Source organism: Amblyomma maculatum, chromosome 4 (genome assembly GCF_055883805.1).
Source record: "Amblyomma maculatum isolate TAMU_Amacu chromosome 4, ASM5588380v1, whole genome shotgun sequence".
Lineage (NCBI taxonomy): Eukaryota > Metazoa > Arthropoda > Arachnida > Ixodida > Ixodidae > Amblyomma > Amblyomma maculatum.
The window spans coordinates 48,389,021-48,412,115 of NC_139347.1; the positions used below are offsets into that span (position 1 = coordinate 48,389,021).

At 45.6% G+C, this 23,095-nt stretch overlaps 1 protein-coding gene across 1 annotated transcript; it reads left to right on the forward strand.

Moving 5' to 3' along the window:
- The first annotated feature begins 646 nt into the window (after window positions 1-646).
- Window positions 647-19,742, forward strand: LOC146190946 (cytochrome P450 2A7-like). Its single transcript, XM_084599875.1, has 8 exons — window positions 647-861; window positions 3,857-3,981; window positions 5,046-5,152; window positions 6,825-7,129; window positions 16,719-16,834; window positions 17,357-17,615; window positions 17,946-18,136; window positions 19,301-19,742. Exons 1-8 carry the CDS (start codon window positions 647-649, stop codon window positions 19,480-19,482), a joined length of 1,500 nt encoding a protein of 499 aa, XP_084456001.1. The 3' UTR covers window positions 19,483-19,742.
- The last annotated feature ends 3,353 nt before the right edge of the window (window positions 19,743-23,095 follow it).

The following is a 23,095-nucleotide window of genomic DNA, read 5'->3' on the forward strand; positions in this document are numbered from 1 at the left end:
TCTTTATTAGCTTATCGACAAAGAACCCTACTCCTAGTTCTCGTCTCTCCGGAAAACATCGATAGCATTCAGTACAGTATATGCCTCATTCGGCCTCCTAACTTCACTATGCTCTATAACATCCCATTTCATGTCCGCTAGTTTCTCAAAGAACACTGCGAAACTAGCCTCATTAGCTAGGGTTATAGCGTTCAATGTTACCAGGGTCAGGGCCTTTCCGGAGCCAGACATTCTTTGCGCCCTCCTCTGCGTCACATGTCTGACCGCCGCCGCGGACGGTTGCTCCGCAACTGCTGGGGACTGATTGCCGGGGGTTTATTGGAGCATTTATAAGAGATAAGAGTTCCATATTTAAAAGTTCAAACGAGCCTCATGCCAGATGAAATTTGTGGAACTGAGGATTTAGCTGTCGTTTAATGAAACTAGCATTTATGGAGCCGAGTTTTAAAGGGAAGGTACTAGGCCAGCCAAGAAAAATAGCTGTATTTCGATCTTGCGTTGTGATGTTTCCATGCGCAGAATTAGTTTTTACATTCAAATTGGTTTTATGCTTCTGTCATAAAAGTTTTTTTTTTCGACTGTTCCGTTTTTCTTTTTCCTAAGAGCTGCACCATTCGTCAACAAGTGGTTCATACAGACGAACAGCATGGACTGGTTGACGCTGATGTGGAGCGTATTGTTGGCGTCGCTACTCTACCTCGTATTGCGGCGACGGCTTCAGGATGCCAGAGTACCCCCCGGGGCTCGCCTTCCCCCGGGTCCCCCAGGCTATCCGGTCGTAGGACACGTACAATTTGCCTACAAGGACTTCCACTGCAACCAGGCCATGAAGTGGGCGAAGCAGTACGGACCTGTCTACAGGCAAGTGAGCACTGAGATTATATTTTTTTTTCTGCTTTCCGGGGACGCATGGCGGTTTCCCAGAGGAATTTATGTGAAATACTACCAAGCCAAGGTTGATCAGAGCAATAACCAAAACAAGAACAAAAACATATTCGGTGGAAATCCACCTGGTTGGGTTCTTGAAGCAAAAGTTGAGAAAACACTAGCGCCAACCAACCAAACTTATTTGGGCTACGATAAATATTTTTGGTTGGTGCTAGCGTTTTCTCAACTTTGGATATAACCCAGGCACTTCTTGCTGCTACTTCTCATTCAAAGAGTTCCAACAAACTTTGTCTCACTTTATCTTATAAGCTGGCAGAAGATAAAAATTAAAGTATACCATTTGAAAATTTTGCTTAAATATAGAGGCGTACGCCTCGCCTCGCCCAACCAAATCCAAGAAAGAAGTTAAACCTGTTCTTAGTGTAGTGCCCCGCTACATGAACCTACGTTAACAGGTCATGTTGTATTGTGAAGGAAGCAGTACGAAGCAAGTGAATGTTCTACTGCCATTCTGTCTTCTTTTTTTCTTCCTCACTCGCTCTGCGTGCGCGCGCGAAATAACACTTCGTAGTTATCACATTTCCACTCGCACTTTGAAAAAATAAGAATGTTGGCGAATGTTTAGAGGTCCTCTAATGCATCGCATAGTTTTTGAATATCCTCGTACAGTCGGATTACGAACTCTCACATAGTCTCCAATCTAAAAGTCCCGGTGCCTCGTTGCACTCCACTAATCTGCATAACAATCTGCTAGTACTTGGATTGCTTTTTGCGGGCGTAAGAGCTTAAGCGTTCTGTAGGATCGGTTGAGAAACACTAATCCGGCAGGTCCACGACGTTTAGTCTTGTGCGAGGCATCCAGCCATGAAGCAAGATGGCTGGAGCGATTCCTGTTGTGGCATGCGGCGTACAGTAGTAGACACCGAGGTAGTCGATGATAGCAGTACGTAAGTCACGTCGCTCGCACACAGCCAGCTGAACATATGCTTTGAAAAGTCTATTAAATCGTTCTACAAGTCCATTGGCTTGGGGGTAGTAAACCGAGGAGCAGCAGTGGAATATTCCCCGTTCGTGAAGGAATGTTTGCAGATCCGAGGATGAACATTGCAGTCCATGATCTGACACTATCTCTTGAGGGCAACCTTTGCGTGCGAAGATACCAAGCAGAAACTCTTGAGCTGTTGCCGTTGTGATGGCACTTGTGAAATAAACTTCCGGCCACTTACTGTAATAGTCCATAAGTGTTATCGCAAAGCGACAACCACTAGGAGCTTCCATGTGACAGGAGGAACGGAGTCCTGCACTCGGACATTGTAGCCGCGGGCAAGCCCGAGTTCCTTGGTGAACATATTCTCGAAGGTCAGACGTAGCTCAGATGGTAGCAGGATCGTATCAAGGGTCATAGAAAGACATTCCAGGGATGCACTCTTTATCTTCATTTGTAGAGCCGCAATGGCATTCAGACCCAGCAGTGTTGTCTCTCCTGACACGGCATACAGCAGGATGCAGGCAGAACGGTCATTGAATTTTGCTGACGCAACAAAACAGCCTTGTACGGTCGGTGAAGAAGTATCTGTCTTCTTTTATTGTGAAAGCAATACTACTCCCATTTTCAGCCCTTCGCGTAGCCATGGTCAATAGGCACGTGATGGCTGTGAACTCATACCAGCTGCGAGAGATGGGCTACCAAGTCGAGTCGTCGGGTGGCGGCGACGGTCGGTAAGCATAGCGCTCCGCGGATGAGATGATGACGTCACTGTGACGTCATAACAGCTGCGAGAGATGGGTTACCAAGTCGAGTCGTCGGGTGGCGGCGGCGGTCGGTAGACACGGCGCGCTGCAGCTGGAGCCACGCTGCTACCGAGTGGAGGCGCTGCTGTCAACTCTTCTCTCAAAGTTTAGAGTAAGAGGAGGAAAACGACATGTAATGGACACTTTGAACAGTGAAGACTCTCCGTCGATGGTGTTCACGCAGTCGTCAGGAACGTTGGAATGCAACAAGGCGGCAACGACGCGTTCAGGAAACAGAAAATGAACGGCAACAACGGCTTGAAAACGAGCGTGTTGGTCGTGCTGCTCGACAAATATAAAGAGACCCAGAGGAAACGGCGTGCAGAAGAGACGTCGCAAGAATGAGCTGTATGTTTGAAAAAGAGACGGGAAGCGTCACTTGTGAAGGCTGGTTTCACTGTGTCAACGGGGGACTTGGAAGAGCAACGACATTCAGGGTATGCGAGAATAGTTAGTGAATTTGACTCGGCTACGCGTGAATTTCGTAGGCGATTCACGGATAACCCCTTCGGAAGCGTATGCCCGGTGTGTGATCGCCTATGGCATAAAGACTGCTTAAATCCGGTAAGCGAGCTCATGTATCCTACTCTTCACCCCCCAGCTTATCCACTACTTCACTACTTCAGTGGTCACAGAAGTGTCTTCATAGGTATAAACAATAGAACTAAACAATACTAAACTCAATGTGTGTCCTGTTTTAATCGTACTGTCAACATGGCACACCACAATTGGCTACAGTACAAGCTGAACTATAACATAGCCATGCTATTATTGCTTTCGCAACCTATCGGGCTTAACTAAAGCTAAGCCTCACCTAATTTATTTTATTCCTCACTCGCTCTATGAGCGCGCGTGCAATAACACTTCGTCGTTATCACAGGCCCGTTTGAGTTTAGTACTTTGATGGCTTGACTGGCAGTACTGGCTTTCTCTTTTCATTATTGAGTATGACCGATATGAAAAGTTGTTGTGGTGGAGATGCAGCGCTCATACGTCGAAATAAAAGTTTTTTGCATATTGAAAAAATACCGAGTGTAAGAGCCATACCAAGTGACTAGTCTATTTCTTCCCTTCTTAGTAGGGGGAGGAAAGGGAGAACCTTGTCTTGTGTGTGAGCTTTTTTTGTGTGTGTCGTCCTACCTTATATAAAACTAGTCAGTCTCCGGTCTTCCTACAGGATCAGAACTGGCCGAACAGACATGGTGATACTCAATGATTATCAGGCAATAAAGAAGTTCCTCACAAGCAAGGAAGTTTTATACCGGCCATTAAATTGGCTCTTCAGAGGAGAACAGTATGGAGGTGAGAAATTATATTTTGCACGTTACGTACTGGAGTTGCTTATTTTATTTCCTTGATAAAACGTCTGGACTGACCTTCTGAACTTTAATATCAAAATAGGAGCTCCTCCTATAGTAACTCACGGCTGCTGACGGGCACAATGGAACAAGGTGGCTGACGCGTGAATGTAAACACTTAGATATTAAATAACGTTCTATATAGCACACCTCAATTTTTATATCGCAGAAGTTCAGCCTCGGAGCCGTACCCGCAACTTGTCATAAGCCGGAACATCTGAACATGAAATTTCTGTTGTGGATGTTAACGTGTCATAGTTCAACTTAAAAGCTATATTAATGTCAGGCTACGAACTCGGTGATATGGCACATTACATAAGCCTGTAGATGAAACCAGTGGGATAGAGGGGAAGAGAGCGAACGGGTAAAGGGTTGCTTAGAAAGTGATTATTGAGACTGCGGCTGCAACCAAGCACATGCACAAGCTCAATTATAAACCTACAATAGCAAGTTAGGTTCGCTCGCTTTCCATCAGAACGTAAGAACAATGACAACAGACAAGCAGTGTGAAACTGAAACGTTTAAAGAAGACGGTGTTCTTCCCACGTTCCGCGTTGTTAACTTGCAGATGAATAGCCAACAAGCCCAAGATGCCATTCTATCAAATTTAGTTTCTCGTACCTCAGGCTCTTTTAAATATTTATTCTCGACTATAGCGCTTGTCTCTCGTCCTTGCTTTCTGCTCTTTTATCTTCCAGATACACTAATCGTAGTATTCTTTTGGCATCCCCTAAGAGAGAAATGATAAGCTGTCGAGTGAGCGCCAGAGCTCGAAGCTCAGCTATAAAATCTTAATCCATGCTTTTTTTTTTTAAAAAAAGGAAAGGGTATAAGGAAGGTTGTCTGACATGTTGCGATCTAATAAATGTGCAAACATTACTTCAGCCTTTTTCGATGCGGATGGGCTTGGCTGGTCTACAGAGCGAATGTCAGAGCCGGCGGCAAAATAAGGTCGTGCGTCCCAAAATATCAACACAAAGCGTTATTTTATAATCACCCACTAACCAGGCGTGGCAACGATGAACGGAGAAGTCTGGGAACACAACCGGAGGTTCTGTCTTCACGTCCTGCGAAATCTAGGCTTTGGCAAGACGTCCATGGAAGAGCACATCAAGGCAAGTAACAGGCTTGCAAACTATGGCCATCTTGTCACTCCACTAAAAGCGTACTCTGAAACATGAGAATTGCCGCATGATAACTACTCTTAGCGTGGGCTGATGTCCTCCGTTTAAAAAGCAATATTAGTACGACACTGACTCAATTGAAGTCAGGCTGACAGTTTAATTTTTGTTATTAATAGTTGAAACCTTTACTGAAATCGTTTCTTGTTGGCTCTTATTTCAATCTTCCTTGCCGTAATGTGGGGAAGCGTTGCCAATCACATAATCGCCACCGGTTACTGACCTCAGTAGTCTCCTGAAATGGGCATTTGACAGTGAAGTGACGGCACAGTACTTGCTGTGGGCAGGAGGCTTACTTTGTACCACAGCCTCTCGCATCTAGCACAGCACAAACGCACTCGTTTCTCAAGAAGAACGGCAGGGTCGCTGTGCACAGTGAAAAGGAAAGCCATGTGGCTCCCTTGATTACAAGCACTAAAGTTGTGGTGAGCTTAGGACACTGATCCTTCCAGACCTAAACTCGCGCCGAAAACCGTGCTAAAATTTAATGAAGGGACACGAAGCTAAACTACTGTTGCCTTGTTCGCGCCTATACATTTCTTCCTCTGTCCTCCGGTTGTCACTCCAAGACGCAAAGTCTTATATATCTAACGGGACTATCTACCACGTTACGGAAGGAAACGGTGGACTACATGTGACAAAAATTTACAAGGACAGTGAAGCTCTGCCTTCAATGACATGACGCGACAGCGTTAGTGTCTCCCGCCCGCGGCTTTCCTTTCAGATCCTCGATCGTCTACATGCACTTTTTCTTGTAACGTTGTGTATTGCCTTCAAGCTTGAAGAGAATCGTTATACAAAAACATGGCAGGAAGGAGTGTGTGTGTGTGTGTGTGTGTGTGCGTGCGTGTGCGTGTGTGTGTGTGTGTGTGTGCGTGCGTGTGCGTGTGTGTGCGTGTGCGTGTGCGTGTGCGTGCGTGTGCGTGTGTGTGCGTGTGTGTGTGCGTGTGCGTGTGCGTGTGTGTGTGTGTGTGCGTGCGTGTGCGTGTGTGTGCGTGTGTGCGTGTGCGTGTGCGTGTGCGTGTGTGTGTGTGTGTGCGTGCGTGTGTGTGTGTGTGTGCGTGTGCGTGTGTGTGTGTGTGTGTGTGTGTGTGTGTGTGTGTGTGTGTGTGTGTGTGTGTGTGTGTGTGTGTGTGTGTGTGTGTGTGTGTGTGTGTGTGTGTGTGTGTGTGTAGGGGGGGGGGTTAAACAAATAAAAATGTTGGCCGATCGAATGAAGTCGAGCAAGTAGCGATGATGTGCATGGTTCCTGCGTCCAGCGATATTTGAGAACTGATTGTTCGGTTGAAGACTCGCTGCACCAGCCAGCACTCGTTTTATTCGCTAATCCTTAATATTGATTGATTGATTGATTGATTGATTTGATTGATTGGTTGATTGATTGATTGATTGATTGATTGATTGATTGATTGATTGATTGATTGATTGATTGATTGATTGATTGATTGATTGATTGATTGATTGATTGATTGATTGATTGATTGATTGATTGATTGATTGATTGATTGATTGATTGATTGATTGATTGACACGCGCACACGGTGTATGCTATGCGCGCACATCTGGCATTGTGTTCATGAAGCTGTCTATTCATCTTATGTCACAGGACGAGTGCCGTAGCATAGTGGAAAAAGTCGCAGAGGCGAAGGGAGCTCCCATCGCCTTCCAGGACTACCTCCTGACTAGCACCTCGAACAACATATCTGCTCTCGTCTACGGCCGCCGCTACCCGTTCGAGCACCCGCGCCGCCGTTTCTTGGACAGCCTGCTCAGCGACCTGTTCGCAGCCATCCGCAAGGGCGGCCTCGTAGAGTTCCTGCCTCCCTCACTGTTAAAAGTAGTCTCCAAGCTGCCTTCTACTCGCCAGACAACCATTGTCACCAAGCTCATCAAATTCATCGATGATACGAAGTAAGCAGCGGTTACGAGAGCGTCGCGTGCTTAAGGGGATGCTGCGCTGTTGCTTTGACACGAGGTCCCTCATTTGATCTACGACCGCGACGGCCGTATTCGTGTAAAAGGGAAGTGCCTTAACGGTTGCATGCGACTTCGGAGTTCTTTTGGACGTTTAGTCATAAAGTACGCAGCTCTATTCTAGGGTGTATACCTCCATACTCAGTGGCAAGAAAAACGCTTTGCACAACTTAATAACAATAAAAGCTTAGAGGAGGCTTAGATATTCTCAGGAATTTATGTGACGACATTGTTCTATGGATTGTTTCCAAGTAATGATCATAACTGTCGATATTTGGTAGTCCTCAATATATGTATTTTTTTTAATATTCAGATACCTGCAGTGTCATTGAAACATTTTGTGATGTGTTAGTACCACTAGAAATGGGGCTAATTCGCAGTGCTACTTACAAACGATAAGTAGTAAGTTAAGTATTAGTGCTACATAGAAGTACTTATCAGTACCGGTAATTAGTGGTCTTGTTTTTAACTGAGTGTGGCTGTCTTTTAATGTGTGGGTGCTGTCTCCTCTACTGTGAGGTAGTCGCGTAAGGTCTCTAAACTATTGCCCTGAACTGAGGCTTCTCAGTGGAGTGAAGATAGCGCACCCACGCGCTCTTTCCTTCTGAGTTTAAGTGTTTTTATTTCTTGAGAGGCGCTTTGTAATGCTGTTTAGCTGACGCTGCGATCCTGTTGATACTGTTGTAGCGAATTTACGGAGTCAAAGCGGAGCACCAGAACAAAACGACCAGCGTAACAGGCTTCTCGAACCGAACAGCTCGTGCCGTGCGTGCGCACTGTGTACGCGTCGTTCAACATCATTTTCTTCTTTCGCCGACTGGGAAAGCCAGTCTTAGCGATTGCGCTATACAGCGTCGCTGTGCGCTACAGGGCCTCCCGCCCAGACGAAACGGTGAAATGTACGCGCCGACGGGGCAGGAATGGAAGTTCCACGGCGGCAGGCATATCGGCAGGTAAGACGGCAACATCTGAGGGGAGGCCCTGGGGAGGTGTCTCCTTGTATGCGGGTTTGAGACGATTTAGGCAGACGATCTACATCTCCACCATGGCGCTGGATAGTCGCCGACTTTGTTGAGGACGCGTTATGGGCCATTGTATGGAGGATAAGAGGCGCTTTTACAGCGTCTCGCCTTATAAAAACATGCGTCGAGGACACAAGGTCCGAGTGCACGAAGACCTGACGGTCAGATGATCGAGGCTAGACTGGGCACAAGTGTCGAATGCAGTCCAAATGGTGTTGACGATACTGCAATGGGTGGAATGAGGGAACCGAAGGAACGAACAAGTCTCCGGGAAGTCACAGGGGTGCACCGAAGACGAGTTCGGCCGCCGAGCAGCCAAGGTCACTACAAAGAACGCCGCGTAGGCCAAGAAGCACCATATGAAGATGGTGAGCCTAGTGCTCACGATCAAGTTGAGCAGTGAGGGCAGCCTTGAACTGACGATGGAGCCGAGCCGCTCGACCATGCCGTTGGCACAGGGATGGTAGGCTGTGATGCGGCATTGTTTAGCGCCGAGCAGATTGGTGAGGGTAGTGAAGAGGACGCATTCGAACTGGCGGCCGCAATCTTTGGTAACAGTATCGGGGCAGCCGAAGCGGGAACCCCATGCTGAAACGAAGGCGTTGGCAATTGATTCCGCAGTAATTTCCGGAATGGGCACTGCTTCAGGCCAACGAGTGAAGCAGTAGAATGATCGTCAGAATGTACCGACAGCCATTAGAGGGAAGTAGCAGTTCAAAAAAGTCCAGATAAACGTGGTCAAAGCAACAACCAAGTGGCAGGAAAGACTGAGATGAAAGCTTTGTATGGCGGATCACTTCGGCGGACTGGCAAGCAAGGCACGAGCGGCACTGGCGAACGTCGGTATTAATTTTCGGCCTGTGTGGCTCTTATGCTGGGATGGCAGATGTCGTGAAGCTAATGAAAAATGGCACAACGAAATGTCTGCGGAATAAATGGAAGCGGTAGAGGCGATGACATGTCTCATCAGAGCAATCCGGTCACAAGCAGATGAGGCACGAGCTCCAGACGGAGGGCACGGGTGTGGTCCCTCAGGGCTTGAAGCTCAGGGTCTCCTAGCTGCGCCAGTCCACAGGACATGTAGACACGCCGATGGAGGAAATGAGTGAAAGTGTATCAGCTCCCCCAGACATGGCAGTAATTTAATTACTGTAATCTATAGAGGGGCGCCTGCGGAAGGCTAAGTTCGCAAGTACAGCCAGTAGCGGTGTTCCGCAACAACCGAAAACGTTTTCTTTATTTCTTTCAGAGTGATAGCTATACTGCTGGCATTCCTGACGGTCAAATGACGTCAAGATTTGACCTCTAACAATGGAATCGTGCCGCTAGTCACGCACGCCATCCTCATGGCAGGAGTCCCGGGTGCGTCTCCATGTGTACAAAATAACGATGTTCAGCCTAATTAAGATATAGCGATTGCGATCGTGACCCCCCAAATTTATCCCGGGCCGCGCCCAAAATTTGACCTCAGCCGACTTGAACAAAAATCGATGTCCTAACATGGCGAACACGGTGGTAACCTCCAAATTTGGTCGAGCCACCCTCATATTTAACCCGGGACACCCCCGAAATCTGACTCTGGTCAATTTGGACCAAAATCGATGTCCAGACTATTTCAATTATGATAAACATGATGGTGACCTCCGGATTTGGTCTACATCACCCCAAATTTAACCCGGGCCCCTCCAAAATATATTACCTCGGCCGATTTGAACCAAAATAGATGTCCAGCCTAACTCGCATATGACGAACACGATGGCGACATCCAAATTAGGCCTCGACACCCTCAAATCTGGCCCGGGCCAACCCCAAAATTTGATTTCGGTCGATTTGAACCAGATTCGATGTCCAGCCTAATTTCATTATGGTGAAGGAGATGGTAACCTCGGAATTTGACCCTGGCCACCCCAAATTTTACCACGGCCAATTTGGATTAAAATCGTACTAAATTATGTGCAGAAATAGTAATAAACAATTTACGCAACCTTGCAACCCACAAGTCTTTCCGCATTACTAACTCGGCGCTAACGCTCGATATTCAGGTTCGGCAGCGTCGAACCACCACTGATGTTTTCACCTAAATGCGTATACCCTCACATTGCGACGGCGACAATAAATATATATTTTTTTTTTTATGCACCAGGCATAAGATGCAAAAGCATTATATCACATACACAGTAACAGTGCGTATTTACAAACAAGCCTGTATAGGCAGCTCCTCTGATCTCTGAGAAGTTGCTCTCTACTTCGGGTGACAAGCTCTGTCGGAATCGAACTATTAAGTGATAACACGTGTGGTAGTTCTGTGTGCAGATTTCATCGCCAGAGAATATATCGGAGTCAAAGGTTCATAAAGCAATTACTCTCATGCAGAAGAGAAATGATGTACTATAATCACAAATCACTAATAAGAACACACATTGTTCTAGAGAACGACGCAATACACGCAAAGCAGTACCGAACGCAGCCTAAAATACAGACATGTATCTCACAAAAAGTTATTTAATGCGAGAGAGCGGCAAGCACAAGAAACACAGATCATCTACCGGACGTTTCGACAGTCCAACGACCGCATGGTTACGTTGGGGCGGTTGCGAAAACTGGTGCGCATTTTGTCGCTTATTCATGGTTGGTCGACAAAGGCATGATTCCAGCAGCTCTCGCTTCTTTGAAGTAAACTAAGACACGAGCTCATCGCCGCTAAAGTGGAACTGTGTGCTGCGTCTTCTCCGATTCTGGCTTCTTTTCCCTTCATGTGTAATATTCCAGATAATATTTCAACTCACAAAAAAAAAAAATATTGCGAGCAAGCATCCGCTTAGAAGCACGATTGGCGGACACCAAGGTGCGTATAATGCGCACAAAGACAACCAGTGCCATAGTAATCTCGGCGAGATTCCGAGGGTTCAGTCACATGTCAGTGATCTTTCTAGCAATATGTCACAGCGGCACGAGGAAGTTTTCACAAACTGCACAGCGCGAGGCTCAGTAAACACATTTTTCACACGCGTACGCATTTCTTTCTTCTCTATTTGCTTCAGGTCTACAGTTTCGTTGCGACCACTGCAACACTTTCCTCTTTGGCTTCTCAGGGCTTTCTCCCTCAATGCAGCATCTTTCTTCGCGAAAAGTTTTCTCTTCACCAGGGCGGACATCAGCAGTTTTCCGTTCTTCCATATTAGGGCTCTCCACCTATGTTTCTTTGCTGAGGCTATCAAGCTCGCGCTTTGCTTGCCACTTTTCCTTGGTAATCACTGCAATATGCAGGCGTGCACGATTTTTCTCTTACGTAACCATATCTTCCGGGTTCGAACCCGACCTCGGTGGCTGCGTTTCGATGGAGGCGAAACGGAGTGGCGTCCGTGTGCTGTGCGATGTCAGTGCACGTTAAAGAACCCCAGGTGGTCGAAATTTCCGGAGTCCTCCACTACGGCGTCTCTCATAGCCTTAGTCGCTTTGGGACGTTAAACCCCACAAACCAACCAACCAACCATATCTTTCAATGTCTTCCGGAATTTCACCCTCTTGATGTTGCCCAAGATGAGCAGGTCATAAAAAACACGCTCCATGCAGCGGACAGTTAGCGTTCCACAAGAATGCGACGTCTGCACAAGCACACTGGCTTCCGGCAGCCGTTGGATTGCACCATTCACTTTCCGTACGGGGCTGTTCGTTACAGTTAGATTTTCATCCCGAACTAGACTTCAGTTTAAAAACTCTGTTTCCTGTGTCTCACAGCAGTTAGTTAATTTTTTTGTCTCTGTGTTCCGTTTCATTGCAGTCATCCTCCGCATTAAAGCAACGGGCCGCGTGTTCATTATGAGGTTCACACCTGGAATGTTTTTTTTTTTTTTTTTTTTTTCTGGCTTTAGCTCCACTTATTTCTTTTCACCTACTTCCTCCAGGTGGTCGCTCGAAGCGTAAACGCACGATGTTTGCGGGAATGGCTTGCCTGGGTTCTACACGCCAGGTCTTTGTGCCCTTTCCGTACACATTAAAAATAGATATTTATGCTCGAGCCTCCCACATGATCTTGACAGTTTGGATAGTGGCCTGGCTTCCTGCTGAGACAGTATATTTCTAAGTTACTGCAGCTGATGGTATCTTAAGCCACGAGATTGTTCAGGTAAATTTAAATGTAAACAGCAATATCCAACGGGCAGAACTTTTTCGTGACTCTTCTTCGGCAGACGATGAGTCTGTCGTACACAGATGCATTTTTAGCTTTCTGAATTTGTGCACAGTGGTGCCATTTCCCATCATTAAAGAGAGTTAAAGCAATGATTGTTACAAAGTATTGAAGGGTTCATCCCTTCGCGTAGACAAGCTGCAAAGCCAGATAACCCAAGTATTAGTCGGGACATAATCGGTGCAAACGGGAACGGAAACGGAAGGTTACGTCAGCATAAACCGTTCTTCAATAGCTGGTTATCAAATGGAAGTTCACGTTTAGCAAGTTTTAGGAAAAGAATTCTACAGTTTCTGTCATGCATCTCCTGAATACTTCTGGAGCTATTTGTGAGATTATATAGCAGGCGTGAATCGACAAAAGAGCAACGGTAATGTGTGCATATATTTTAAAAGAACTACTATTGAACTGAATACTATGCTTCACGTAACATTTACAAGACCAAATGCTCAAAATAAACTCGACCGCGTATTTCTTGTCTACTATCTCTTTCTATACCAATGGCTGATCTAGCAGTTGGTACAATGAAATAATATTTTCTCTTTTTTTTTAAATATTGAAGTGAAAAGGTTATGAGGCTCTAGTAGCATACCGACTACCTTCCTAAAATAATACTGCATGATTATGTCATATTAGCTTCAAGTTCTCTTTAAGGCGCTGCTCTGTTAAAGCTACTTACACGCATATTAGCCCGGGGCAAAGATATACAGTTATCATATTTAAATCGGGAAATAAACCTGGTGTTTGTAAGTGCGTACACACTTCCTTAGTAACCATTTAGTGCAAATTGCTTTAGCATGAAATCACCCTCCATATCATTCATCGAGTATCCGTATGATTTTTGGAAGGCTGTCTCAACAACGGCGCATTTATCTTTGTCACGAATTATTTTTTCTTGTTCTGGAGGATGGCGGACAAAGAAACGCAGTTCTTGACGTGCCAAAGCGTTCAATCATGTGCCACATGCTTTACTCCATGATAGATTAATGGATACCTTGCTTCCTGAAAAGTTCATCCTGTGGTAGCGAGCTCGTGCAGAAAAAAAATCAGTCTTCGGGGCATGCACATGTAAAATCTGCTCATCCGTCGGTTTTGTCAGGCCTAGCACAAAGTTCGTACTTGGCCTTTTGTTATTTCCAAATATATAAACAATAAAGGTTTTAATATCGATTACTCTGTTGCTATAATAGTGGTTTCTAATGAAAAATCACTGAAAGATAACCTCTGTAATATTTTGAAGTGGCGCAAACTAAACAGCACGCAAATTAATTCAGTTTCTATGGTAGCGTACCATCTTATATGTGTCATACAGCTAATTAACGCATTCACGCAGTGCACTACATTTGTGAAATGTTTATGACTGTCACAATCAACTTCAACTGAGGTAAACATCTTGTACTACGATATTTGTAACCTCTGCGTTTCACGCATATGATCAACACATTTGCTGTCAACAGTTAAATTGGAGGCATAATGCACTGTAGGTCGTCCAGTACTTGAGTACGCTTTCACAATGTGGGACCTATATTATGTTTAACGCACCGCATAGGTAGAATGATTTACTGATTTGCTACTAGATTGGTGGTATCAGGCAATTTTCTTCATCCGTTGCCTATATGATGAGGAGACTTAATCAGGTTCCCCTGTATGTGCATCGAAAGCTTACGGGAGTGGAACTGCATCCTCAAATCTATTAAAACAGAATTGCTTTGCTGAACGAAAATTGTATTTCCTCGGCACACCAAGGTCGCCTGGAACCAACCATTCAAATATTAGTTTAGTCATTCGTACTTTGCTAGAATTATGCTATTGCAGAAGCTTGTTTGATTTTTTGTTTCAAGCATAATTAGCTAAACTACCTGCCAGCATCTGTTGTAGTCTGTTGCTATGAAGATTCTTTTGCAAAATCATTGCTACTGCGCTGGATGCCACCCACTCCTACTTGGGCAGCACTGATCCCCGCAGTATTTCGAAACAAATTAGAAACGCGGATATGGACAAATATGGTCATTTCACTTGTCATTATTTCCTCTGCTCTTAGAATTTGTATTTTTTAGCATCGCAAAACTTTTCCTTTCCTTAAGCTTCCAGAAACTGTCTTGATTTCGGTCCGAAATCTTGGATCTTCTGTCCTCGAGATATAATGACACGTTGAGTGGCAGCTAGATAAGAACTACTCGCCAGCAAGCATATATTAAAAAGACCACTTTTTGCATTTTTTTTATTTCCAACAGCTTCGTCCACCGCCAAAGGTATCGAGAAAATCGAGGCAACACATACTGTGCTTCCCTTACACTGTCTGAGGGCTTTCGTAACCTGAATTTCTTTTGAAATCCCTCGGTGATCAACCTTAGTCGTTCAAGCAACACGCCGAAAGCTTCCCCTCTAAAACACATTAGGGTATGGGGCACTATATGAGGCCAGCCGGATGAGCAGGCGAGCTTCCGTGCCAGATATACGCAGGAGTTACATGTATACAAGATACGTTTTTCAAACCAGTGGCATAGAGTCGCAGCCACCGCAGATTCGAATGGAATAGGCAAAGTTAAAACACGCTAGGAAACAGTCAATTAACCTCACGTAAGGTAAAGCGCAATGCGTAAGAACTTCCTATACGATTAAATCGATGATCGAGCAGGTCCCCAAGTCATTGGTGCCGATCGACGTCGCATTGGGCGAGAGGAAGCGCATGTTTTATCTCCTCAGGTAATGCACAACGAGCCAAAGTTAAGAATTTGTTAGACACTTAAGGTACTCCTTTAAGGATATAACGAGACAGCACAAACGGCGCTCCCGTTCTCTGCTTCCTTCCGTTTGTTCTCCGTTCGCGTACTTGCATTTTGCCACTTGATCGCCAATTCTTTCACATATGCCCCGTCGCGGTAGCTGATTAGTTGGGCAGTCTATCGCTGAACCCAAAAACGCGGGATCGAATACCGGCTGCGGCGGCCATTTTTCGATGGAGGCGACATGCAAGACCATGCAAGGATACAAGGTGGTCGAAATTGCCGGAGCCCTCCACCATACGGCTTCTCTCTTAGCCTGAGTCGGTTTTGAACGTTAAACCACATAAACCGAACAGACGCTTTACCTTCTACCTGTTATCTCGCACACTCTTTGGAATACGATCATAAACTACCGCATTATGCCAAATGCCACCCAACATAGGTAGAAAGCATCACTTAATGAAGTCGTACAAGCATGCCTGTGTGGCCTATAGGGGCAGCAAGTATCCCTCTGAATGCAAGAATCCTTAAGAGTTCGACTCTTCTTACCCTCTCATCTGAGGACGCCCCAGTTTGCAGCTTCTATCAAATCGACCATGTCATGTGGTCACGTGACGTCGCGCAACCCTACGACCAATCAAGGGCCCAGAGCTGCCAGCTGCCGCCTGCCAGAACCATGTTCGTAATTGTTAAGCGAAAGCTTCACTACGCCAGGTAGTTCCAGCCGTCAGGTATGCACGCTTTTCATCTTGAGGGAGATTTAGAGCTCAATGTTGTGTGTTAAGCCTGGCGGTCGCCACGAAGCTTTGTGGCATAGTCACGTAGCCTACCAAGTGGCCCGTGACCACTGTCAAGGTCAAGGTCCCGTATTGTGCCACCGGCTATATGCACGGTTTTCACCTTGAGTGAGATTTAGAGATCAAACTTCTGTGTTAAGCCTGGTGGTCGTCATGTGAATGTGGAGCAGTCACACAGGCCACCAAGTGGCCCATGACCACTGTCAAAGTCAAGGTCACGTAACCGTGTAGTCGCCATGTGACTTTGGGGCATATTCACGTAGGCCATCAAGTCGCTCGTGACTACTGTCAAGGTCAATGTCAAGATCGCTTGAGATGCCGTCGGGTATGCATGGTTTTCACCTTGAGGCAGATTTAGAGATCAAATTTCTATATTAAGCCTAGTGGTCGCCATGTGAATGTGGGGCAGTCACGCAGGCCACCAAGTGGCCCGTGACCACTGTCAAAGTCAAGGTCACGTGACCGTGTAGTCGCCATGTGACTTTGCGGCATAGTCACGTAGGCCACCAAGTGGCCCGTAGCTATCGGATATGGAATAACTCCCACAAAACGTTAGGCAATCACGAGACACAACCGAGTGCACAGCGAAATTCCCGCCGCTTTTCTTCCACAAACGGCGCTTCCAGCATGAGACTCTGCCAGCGTTCGCGAGACAGAAATCTTCTCTGTCGCTGTTAGCAGTCTGCTTTGTCCGGAACCTCTGAATACGAACGGTGATTGTGTACAGACACCTTTCTGTATCGTTTTCGTACAAGCAAGCATCTTTTTTTGCTGTTGTTTTTTCTATTTCAGACAACAGATTGACGAACACAAAGCGACCATTGACGAGAATTTTAACCGCGATTTCATTGACGGCTACCTCAGAAAAATTGAAGAGCACAAGAATGACCCTGGTTCACATTTTCAAAGTAGGTTGTTGCTCTAGCCAAATTTACGGGCTACCTTTGGGCCAGAACCTGATGCATGTCTCTGTCATCTAAGGATTCAAGAAAAAATGTGGTATTTCATTCACCTTACGGCGTGAAGAGCTGTGAGAAATGTTGCAAAAGACCTTTACGTAGATTTAGGTTGCTTAAAAACCGTTACTTAAAATCATTACGGAGGCAGCGCACGAACAATTTCACATCGCCTGTGCGATATTTGTATAGCTTCATCGTAATTTCCGCATTATGTGCATGACGTGTATACCTACCTATCCGTACATACCGTTCGTATAGTCTATATGGACTGCGAAGCTTTGCGCGATTTTCACATGAGTCATAAGGAAAGCATAAAAATTCAGAAGAATCAACGTGAGGAGTGTTTTCACAGTGAAGGGTGTAAATAGTGCCCTTGATTTATTTTTGTGTGTGTGGTACAGTTAGATGCAACTGAAAGAGGGTTGCGAGACCGCCTGGGTGTAACTGTAGCTCGGTTGACCACCCCCGCAGCCAAGAACCTCGTGGGCAACCTTCTGAGCTTCTTCATTGCGGGCTCGAATACCGTGGCCATCACGCTTCAGTGGCACGTTCTGAATTTTGCCGACAAGCCGGACACGGTGCAGGCCGGCGTGCGAAGAGAGATTGACGAAGTGGTGGGTAGAGAGCGACAGCCCACCTGGGAGGACAGGCACAAGATGCCCTACACAATGGCCTGCATCTGGGAGATGTACCGATGGAAGACCGTCTCGCCCCTCGGCGTGCCCAGGAGGTAGGCATCTTTATTGGCCTTCAGAGGCTCTCGATTTTACGTCGCACCTTCTACCGTTTGTAAAAGGAGTCTCATAAGAGCATTTTGGAGCAATCATACGTGTCATTTTGATTATTTGGTCAAGGTGTGTTAAAACGCCAATGCATGAGAGCTCCTGCACCCCGAGACATGCATTAATTTCATGTGAAAATTGCAAGTTCCCTGCTCTTAAATTCAAGATCTGGCCCCAAGTGTCGAAAGTGTAAAAGGTGTGACTTTGCCATATAAATTGCCAACATATACCGTTTCGTCTTGTGTTTTATTTTTTTTTTTTTTTCTCGCCCAAAACAGCGCAGGCGAGGATACGTTTTTCGACGAGCACTTTATTCCAAAGGGAACCACAGTTTCGCCTAATGTCTGGGCGGTGCACAACGACCCGACATTGTGGAAGGAACCGTCCAAGTTCGACCCGAGCCGCTTCTTGGGGGAAGATGGCTCCTTGGTGCAACCAAAGCCTGAGTACCTCATTCCCTTCTCTATAGGTAAGAGAAGCCCTTATTCAGGAAGTACTCAGTTGACGCTCAAATGTTGTATGTGAAGCCCATACGGCTACCATATTTGATATGCGCTAACGACTGTTCGGAGCCTTCGATGAGGTCGCGACTATTATTTATGTGTGAATTATGAGAAGCTGTACAGTAACGCTACCTGAACCTAAGAAAGGCCGTAGCGCCCAGTTGAGAAGTCTGAAAGGGATAAAATTCTTGGCAATATTATAGTCAACATTTTATATCAATCTTGAAGCCGCCCAGTTTTAGCCAATTTTGGCTCTTTTAAGTCATTTTTTTTTTTTTTATGTAACGTTCGAAGTTTCTTGTGCGTACAGGTCAACGGAAATTGAACAGAAATGCACGAGTTGTCAAAGAATGGTTGTAGACCGTTTTTCTAATGTCCTGCAATAGGAAGGCCCGTCTCGTATTAGTATCCAGTGACTCCTTCGTCATTTGATACCAACCTGCTGGAACGCACTTGCGCGGGAACACACACTCTCCTTGTGGAATTCTGACCAGTTTGCGAACTGCCGCTTAAAATCCCTGGACCCTGACCTGAAGCTCCGCCTTCCACCTGGCCTACCCCAACGCGAAGAAACTTTGCTGTGCCGCCTGTGGGTTGGTGTAGCATTCACAAACTCGTATTCTTTTACGGTAGGCATGGCAAACAGCCCTAAATATACAAACTGTGGATGCAACGAGTTTATAGGCCACATTCTTTGTGAGTGCCCGATATACAGTGAGGCAGTGTCTTTGCCGTGCGCTGGAGCATCTAGATGGACACTCATTGACTGAAATTAATATTTTAGGTCCCTGGCCACAGCGATCGTCTTCGGTGAAGGCCTCCCAGGCACTGCTCCGCTTTATGAAAAGCACAGGCCTAAGCGAAAGACTATGAGTTTGCTATGATATGCTGTGACGTGATGTGATGTGGCGTGTCTGTTATGTGACTGTACTAACTTCAACTATCCCTCTCTCACAACTTTTATATCCACTCATCCCCTTCCCTCAGTGCAGGGTAGCAAACCGGTTGCTTTTATTGGTTAACCTCCCTGCCTTTCCTCCTCATTTCCCCCTCCTCTATGCCGTGCTTCTAACTGTATTAGTTTTTTGACGAAAAAAGCAAAAATGAAGTTTCGAATCTTCCACTTGCAGGGAAACGTAAGTGTCCCGGCGAGATCTTGGCCTCCGTGGAGATCTTCCTGTACATCACCTGTCTCCTACAAAAGTACTACATCCTTCCCGATGAAGCAAAGATCCAAGGCCTCGACTCCATCGACATTCCCCTGGCGACGCTCAACCGTTACAAAGTTAGATTCCAGTCCCGACAGGCCTAATATTACTCCTAGTAGATGAAATCACCACTGCGATATACCTGCCAGCCACCTCGATGCAACCGTTGCTTAAGTGTGCCGGACAAAAAAAGTGAGGTTCTTTAGCAGATAATCAACAGCTGTTGAAGCTTGCCGATTTTATTTTAATTCATCGACAAAACAAGTTGCCGGTTCACGCCCGGTCTTCATTTTCTTTTTGTGCTTTATATGCCTCCGGAAATAAACATGAGGTAAGCAGATGCTCACTTAAAGGGTTGTTTTGGTTGGCTGGCCAGCTATGTTCAATATGCACAGTGGCAGCAGCAAATGCCCTTTCCTTTGCAGGCAACCGATCGCTCGAATACATTCCGCATTCATAAACCATGTTCCAAAGAGCGTTGCTGCTAAACTGTGCTGATTACTTGCATGAGTTATAGCACACCTTTTGATGGTAGGCCACGAGGAACTGTCATCTCGGTGTCTATTCTCAACAAGATTAGAAATCTTCACAGTCAATAGGCCTCAGTAGCCCTAACTTAACTAAGCCTCCGAAGCAGTTCGCGCATACCCTCTGTTCATAGTATACCTTCCCTTCACAAAGGTAGAATGAGAGGAAGAAGATGGATACACAGTGTACAAGAGCACTGAAAAGGGATAGGCTGTGTTCAAAGTACTTTCTGAGCGATAAGCACAGTGTATATACAGACATGTTTGGTTTGGTTTGATTTGGTTTAGTTTGATTTGTGGGGTTTAACGTCCCAAAGCAACTCAGGCTATGAGAGACGCCGTAGTGGAGGACTCTGGAAATATCGACCACCTGGGGTTCTTTAACGTGCACTGACATCGCACAGCACACGGTCGCCTTACTTTTCGCCCGTGCGCTGTGCGATGTGTACCTTGCTCATTTACCGTGGAGGTCTCTGGCAACTGAAACTTTGCTTTTGATGACAGTAATTGCATTTATTGTCGAAATTGACAATTACTGCCTGTTTATAGCTCTTTACACTAAATGTCTAATTCCCATCATTCAGACTATTTCTAATTTATTGGCATTTCCCAACACACTTTGCTTTTCTACCCACCCCAGTAGCAGTAAATGCAAGGCACCAGTGGGCTGTGCAAAGTCAGTGCTTCAACTTGGCCAAACTAATTCAGAGCACTAAATTACAGCGTTTCTCATAGCACATGTCAATTTGGGACGTCAAGCCTGATATACAATAAAGGCCGTATTTTTCCTTTTCTCAGTCCTGCTTTATTTCTTATTCTTTATATTTTACTCAAGTAAATGACCACCGGCACGCCCATCAAACGAATGACTTCTTTTTCTCCTCTGATTTGTTGAGTAGCGCCATTATTCACATTACCAATGTTAATGCGACACCACTACCCTCGTGCTCAAGAATTTCCGCTTTTACACATTAAGAAGCTGCTGCTTCCGCTTCCGCTAAATCGCCTAGTAGCCTTCATAACTTCACGCTTTCGGTGGTAGCAGAAGTAGGGAAAGAATTGTAATGTATGACAGCCATGTGCATTCGAACACAATTAAGTAGCCATAGGATTCCTAAAGAGATGCGCAAAAAAAAAAAAGAGCTACAAGGCAGGAAAATGACTGAACGTTGCTTTTGGCTTGCTTCCTGCGCACGTGTACTACAAATTTGTCTTCAGAATGTTCTCAGGCGCAGATGACCCACGCGAACAGTTTAATTTGTTGTATAAAAATTGCAGACTCCATTAGCGTTCCCTCCTTTTTGCAAAGCACTGGCAATGAAAGCAAAGCCTGTATTTCTGGCCCATTCCGCCACGTAAGCGACAGAAAACATCTTTCCCTTCAATCTTAAAGCAAATGGCAATAACTACTTTGCTGGGTTTTTGTTTTAGCGCTACTTAGTTTAGATATGAACTACTCGCTAGCTCCACGTGTGCGACAACCTTGTCCTAAATCCCTTCTACCACGCATATGCCGTGCGATGACATTTTATCGCAATTAAATGCGTCTGTCACTTCCATCGGGTGGTGTTCAATCCCACTTTCTTCCCATTTATGTTCTTTCCCCCGCGTAAGTAATTTATTTCCAAGCGATATCGAGCTAACCTGTCACTTTTTACTGCACCGGCCCCTTAATGGCGTTTCATTCGCTTCCGTTTTCGATTTCGGGCTACCGGCTACTGGTCTTGACTCCCGTCGTTTTTTTTCTTTCTTTCTTCATCAAATTTCTGAACAGACATTCGCGTCCGATCTATGAATCATTCACTCTGTCCTTATTTTCTGGCTCTTCGGCTCCACGTGTCAGCCTAATACATCTCTTACGGCACCCTTCACTTCAATGCATTCATAACATTTACCTATGGATCCCGTATAATCATCTCTGGTCTTAGTCAAGTAAATATTTCTACTAGTTAACTCGGAGCATTACACTTGACGATCTGCTTATAACGTAGCCTAATCTCCTCTCCCAATCGCTATTTCCATCAATCATAGGTTCCTACGAGCGCTGTTACTTTCCTTTGGCTGGCTCGTCGACACGTGTCTAAATTTTCTGTATCTGCTCTCTTTTCACTCTCTCTGCGACAGTATAAAAAGTAGTACCGTTTGTGGTGCCCGTATGTATATACACTTATCCTTCGCACAGAGCCACTCACTAGACGATCGGGCAAATAAAGTGTCCGCATACTTTTGGGCCCACTCTAGGGGTTCGACGCGAGATGTGAGCAAGATTCGTGTGGTGCAACTTTCCTTTTCTTCGATTTTTTTTTCCTCTCAGTTATTGTTTTCAAACCTAACAGAATCTCCCGCATTGGATTGTGAACTGAGGCGATGACAACACTCGAGAAGTGTGACGCAGCATAACAACAGAAGAGCCCTGTTGTTAAAGAATAAGTTTCCAGAAAGCAAGATTCCAACTAAAGTATCGTAATAATGAAGTGCTTCAAAGAACAGGGAAGTTGCTTGGAGACAGTGAACGCAAAGGAAAACCATATGTACGCGCCAAAAAAAGATTAAAAACATAAAACCAAGACTGTTTACCCCTAGCATGTCACTAATCACTACTCACATCCCACTTTTATAAATTAAAAAAAAAAAGATAGGCGCGGGGTATGTAGCAAGAGCGTTAAAGATTCCCGTCCTCAAATATTTGCATATGTTCCTTCGCGTACATGTACAACTTTTGTCAAAGAGCCCAGGGGATCTACTTGCTGAAGGCAAGATTTTTCGTCCTTACCCTCTTCAATGGCTATAACTTCCACAATTGTTAAAGAAGTCATAATAGACGGCCTAAAAGCAAACCCTCTGAGCTCTAAACTTTTGACAAAGGCTGCACCTTGCTATTCACTGAATCGCTAGTCTTTTATGTCGAACACGTCCTCATCATCATCTAGTGCATAATGTGAAAGACCACCTCAGAGTGAAAACGCCACGTGAACCATGCCGTGCGAACATTCCTGCGCGCCCCATGTGTAGCATGTATGACTAGGGATGCAGCAGTCCTAGAGGGTTAGACACTCACTTCATCCTTATATTTCAAAGGAGAAGACCGAGTTGGTAGCGCCTGCCAACTCAGCCATGTCACGTGGTCTCGTGACATCACGCCGACCAATCTGTACAAGGCCGTGTCACCTGCCAGAGGTATGCACCTAAT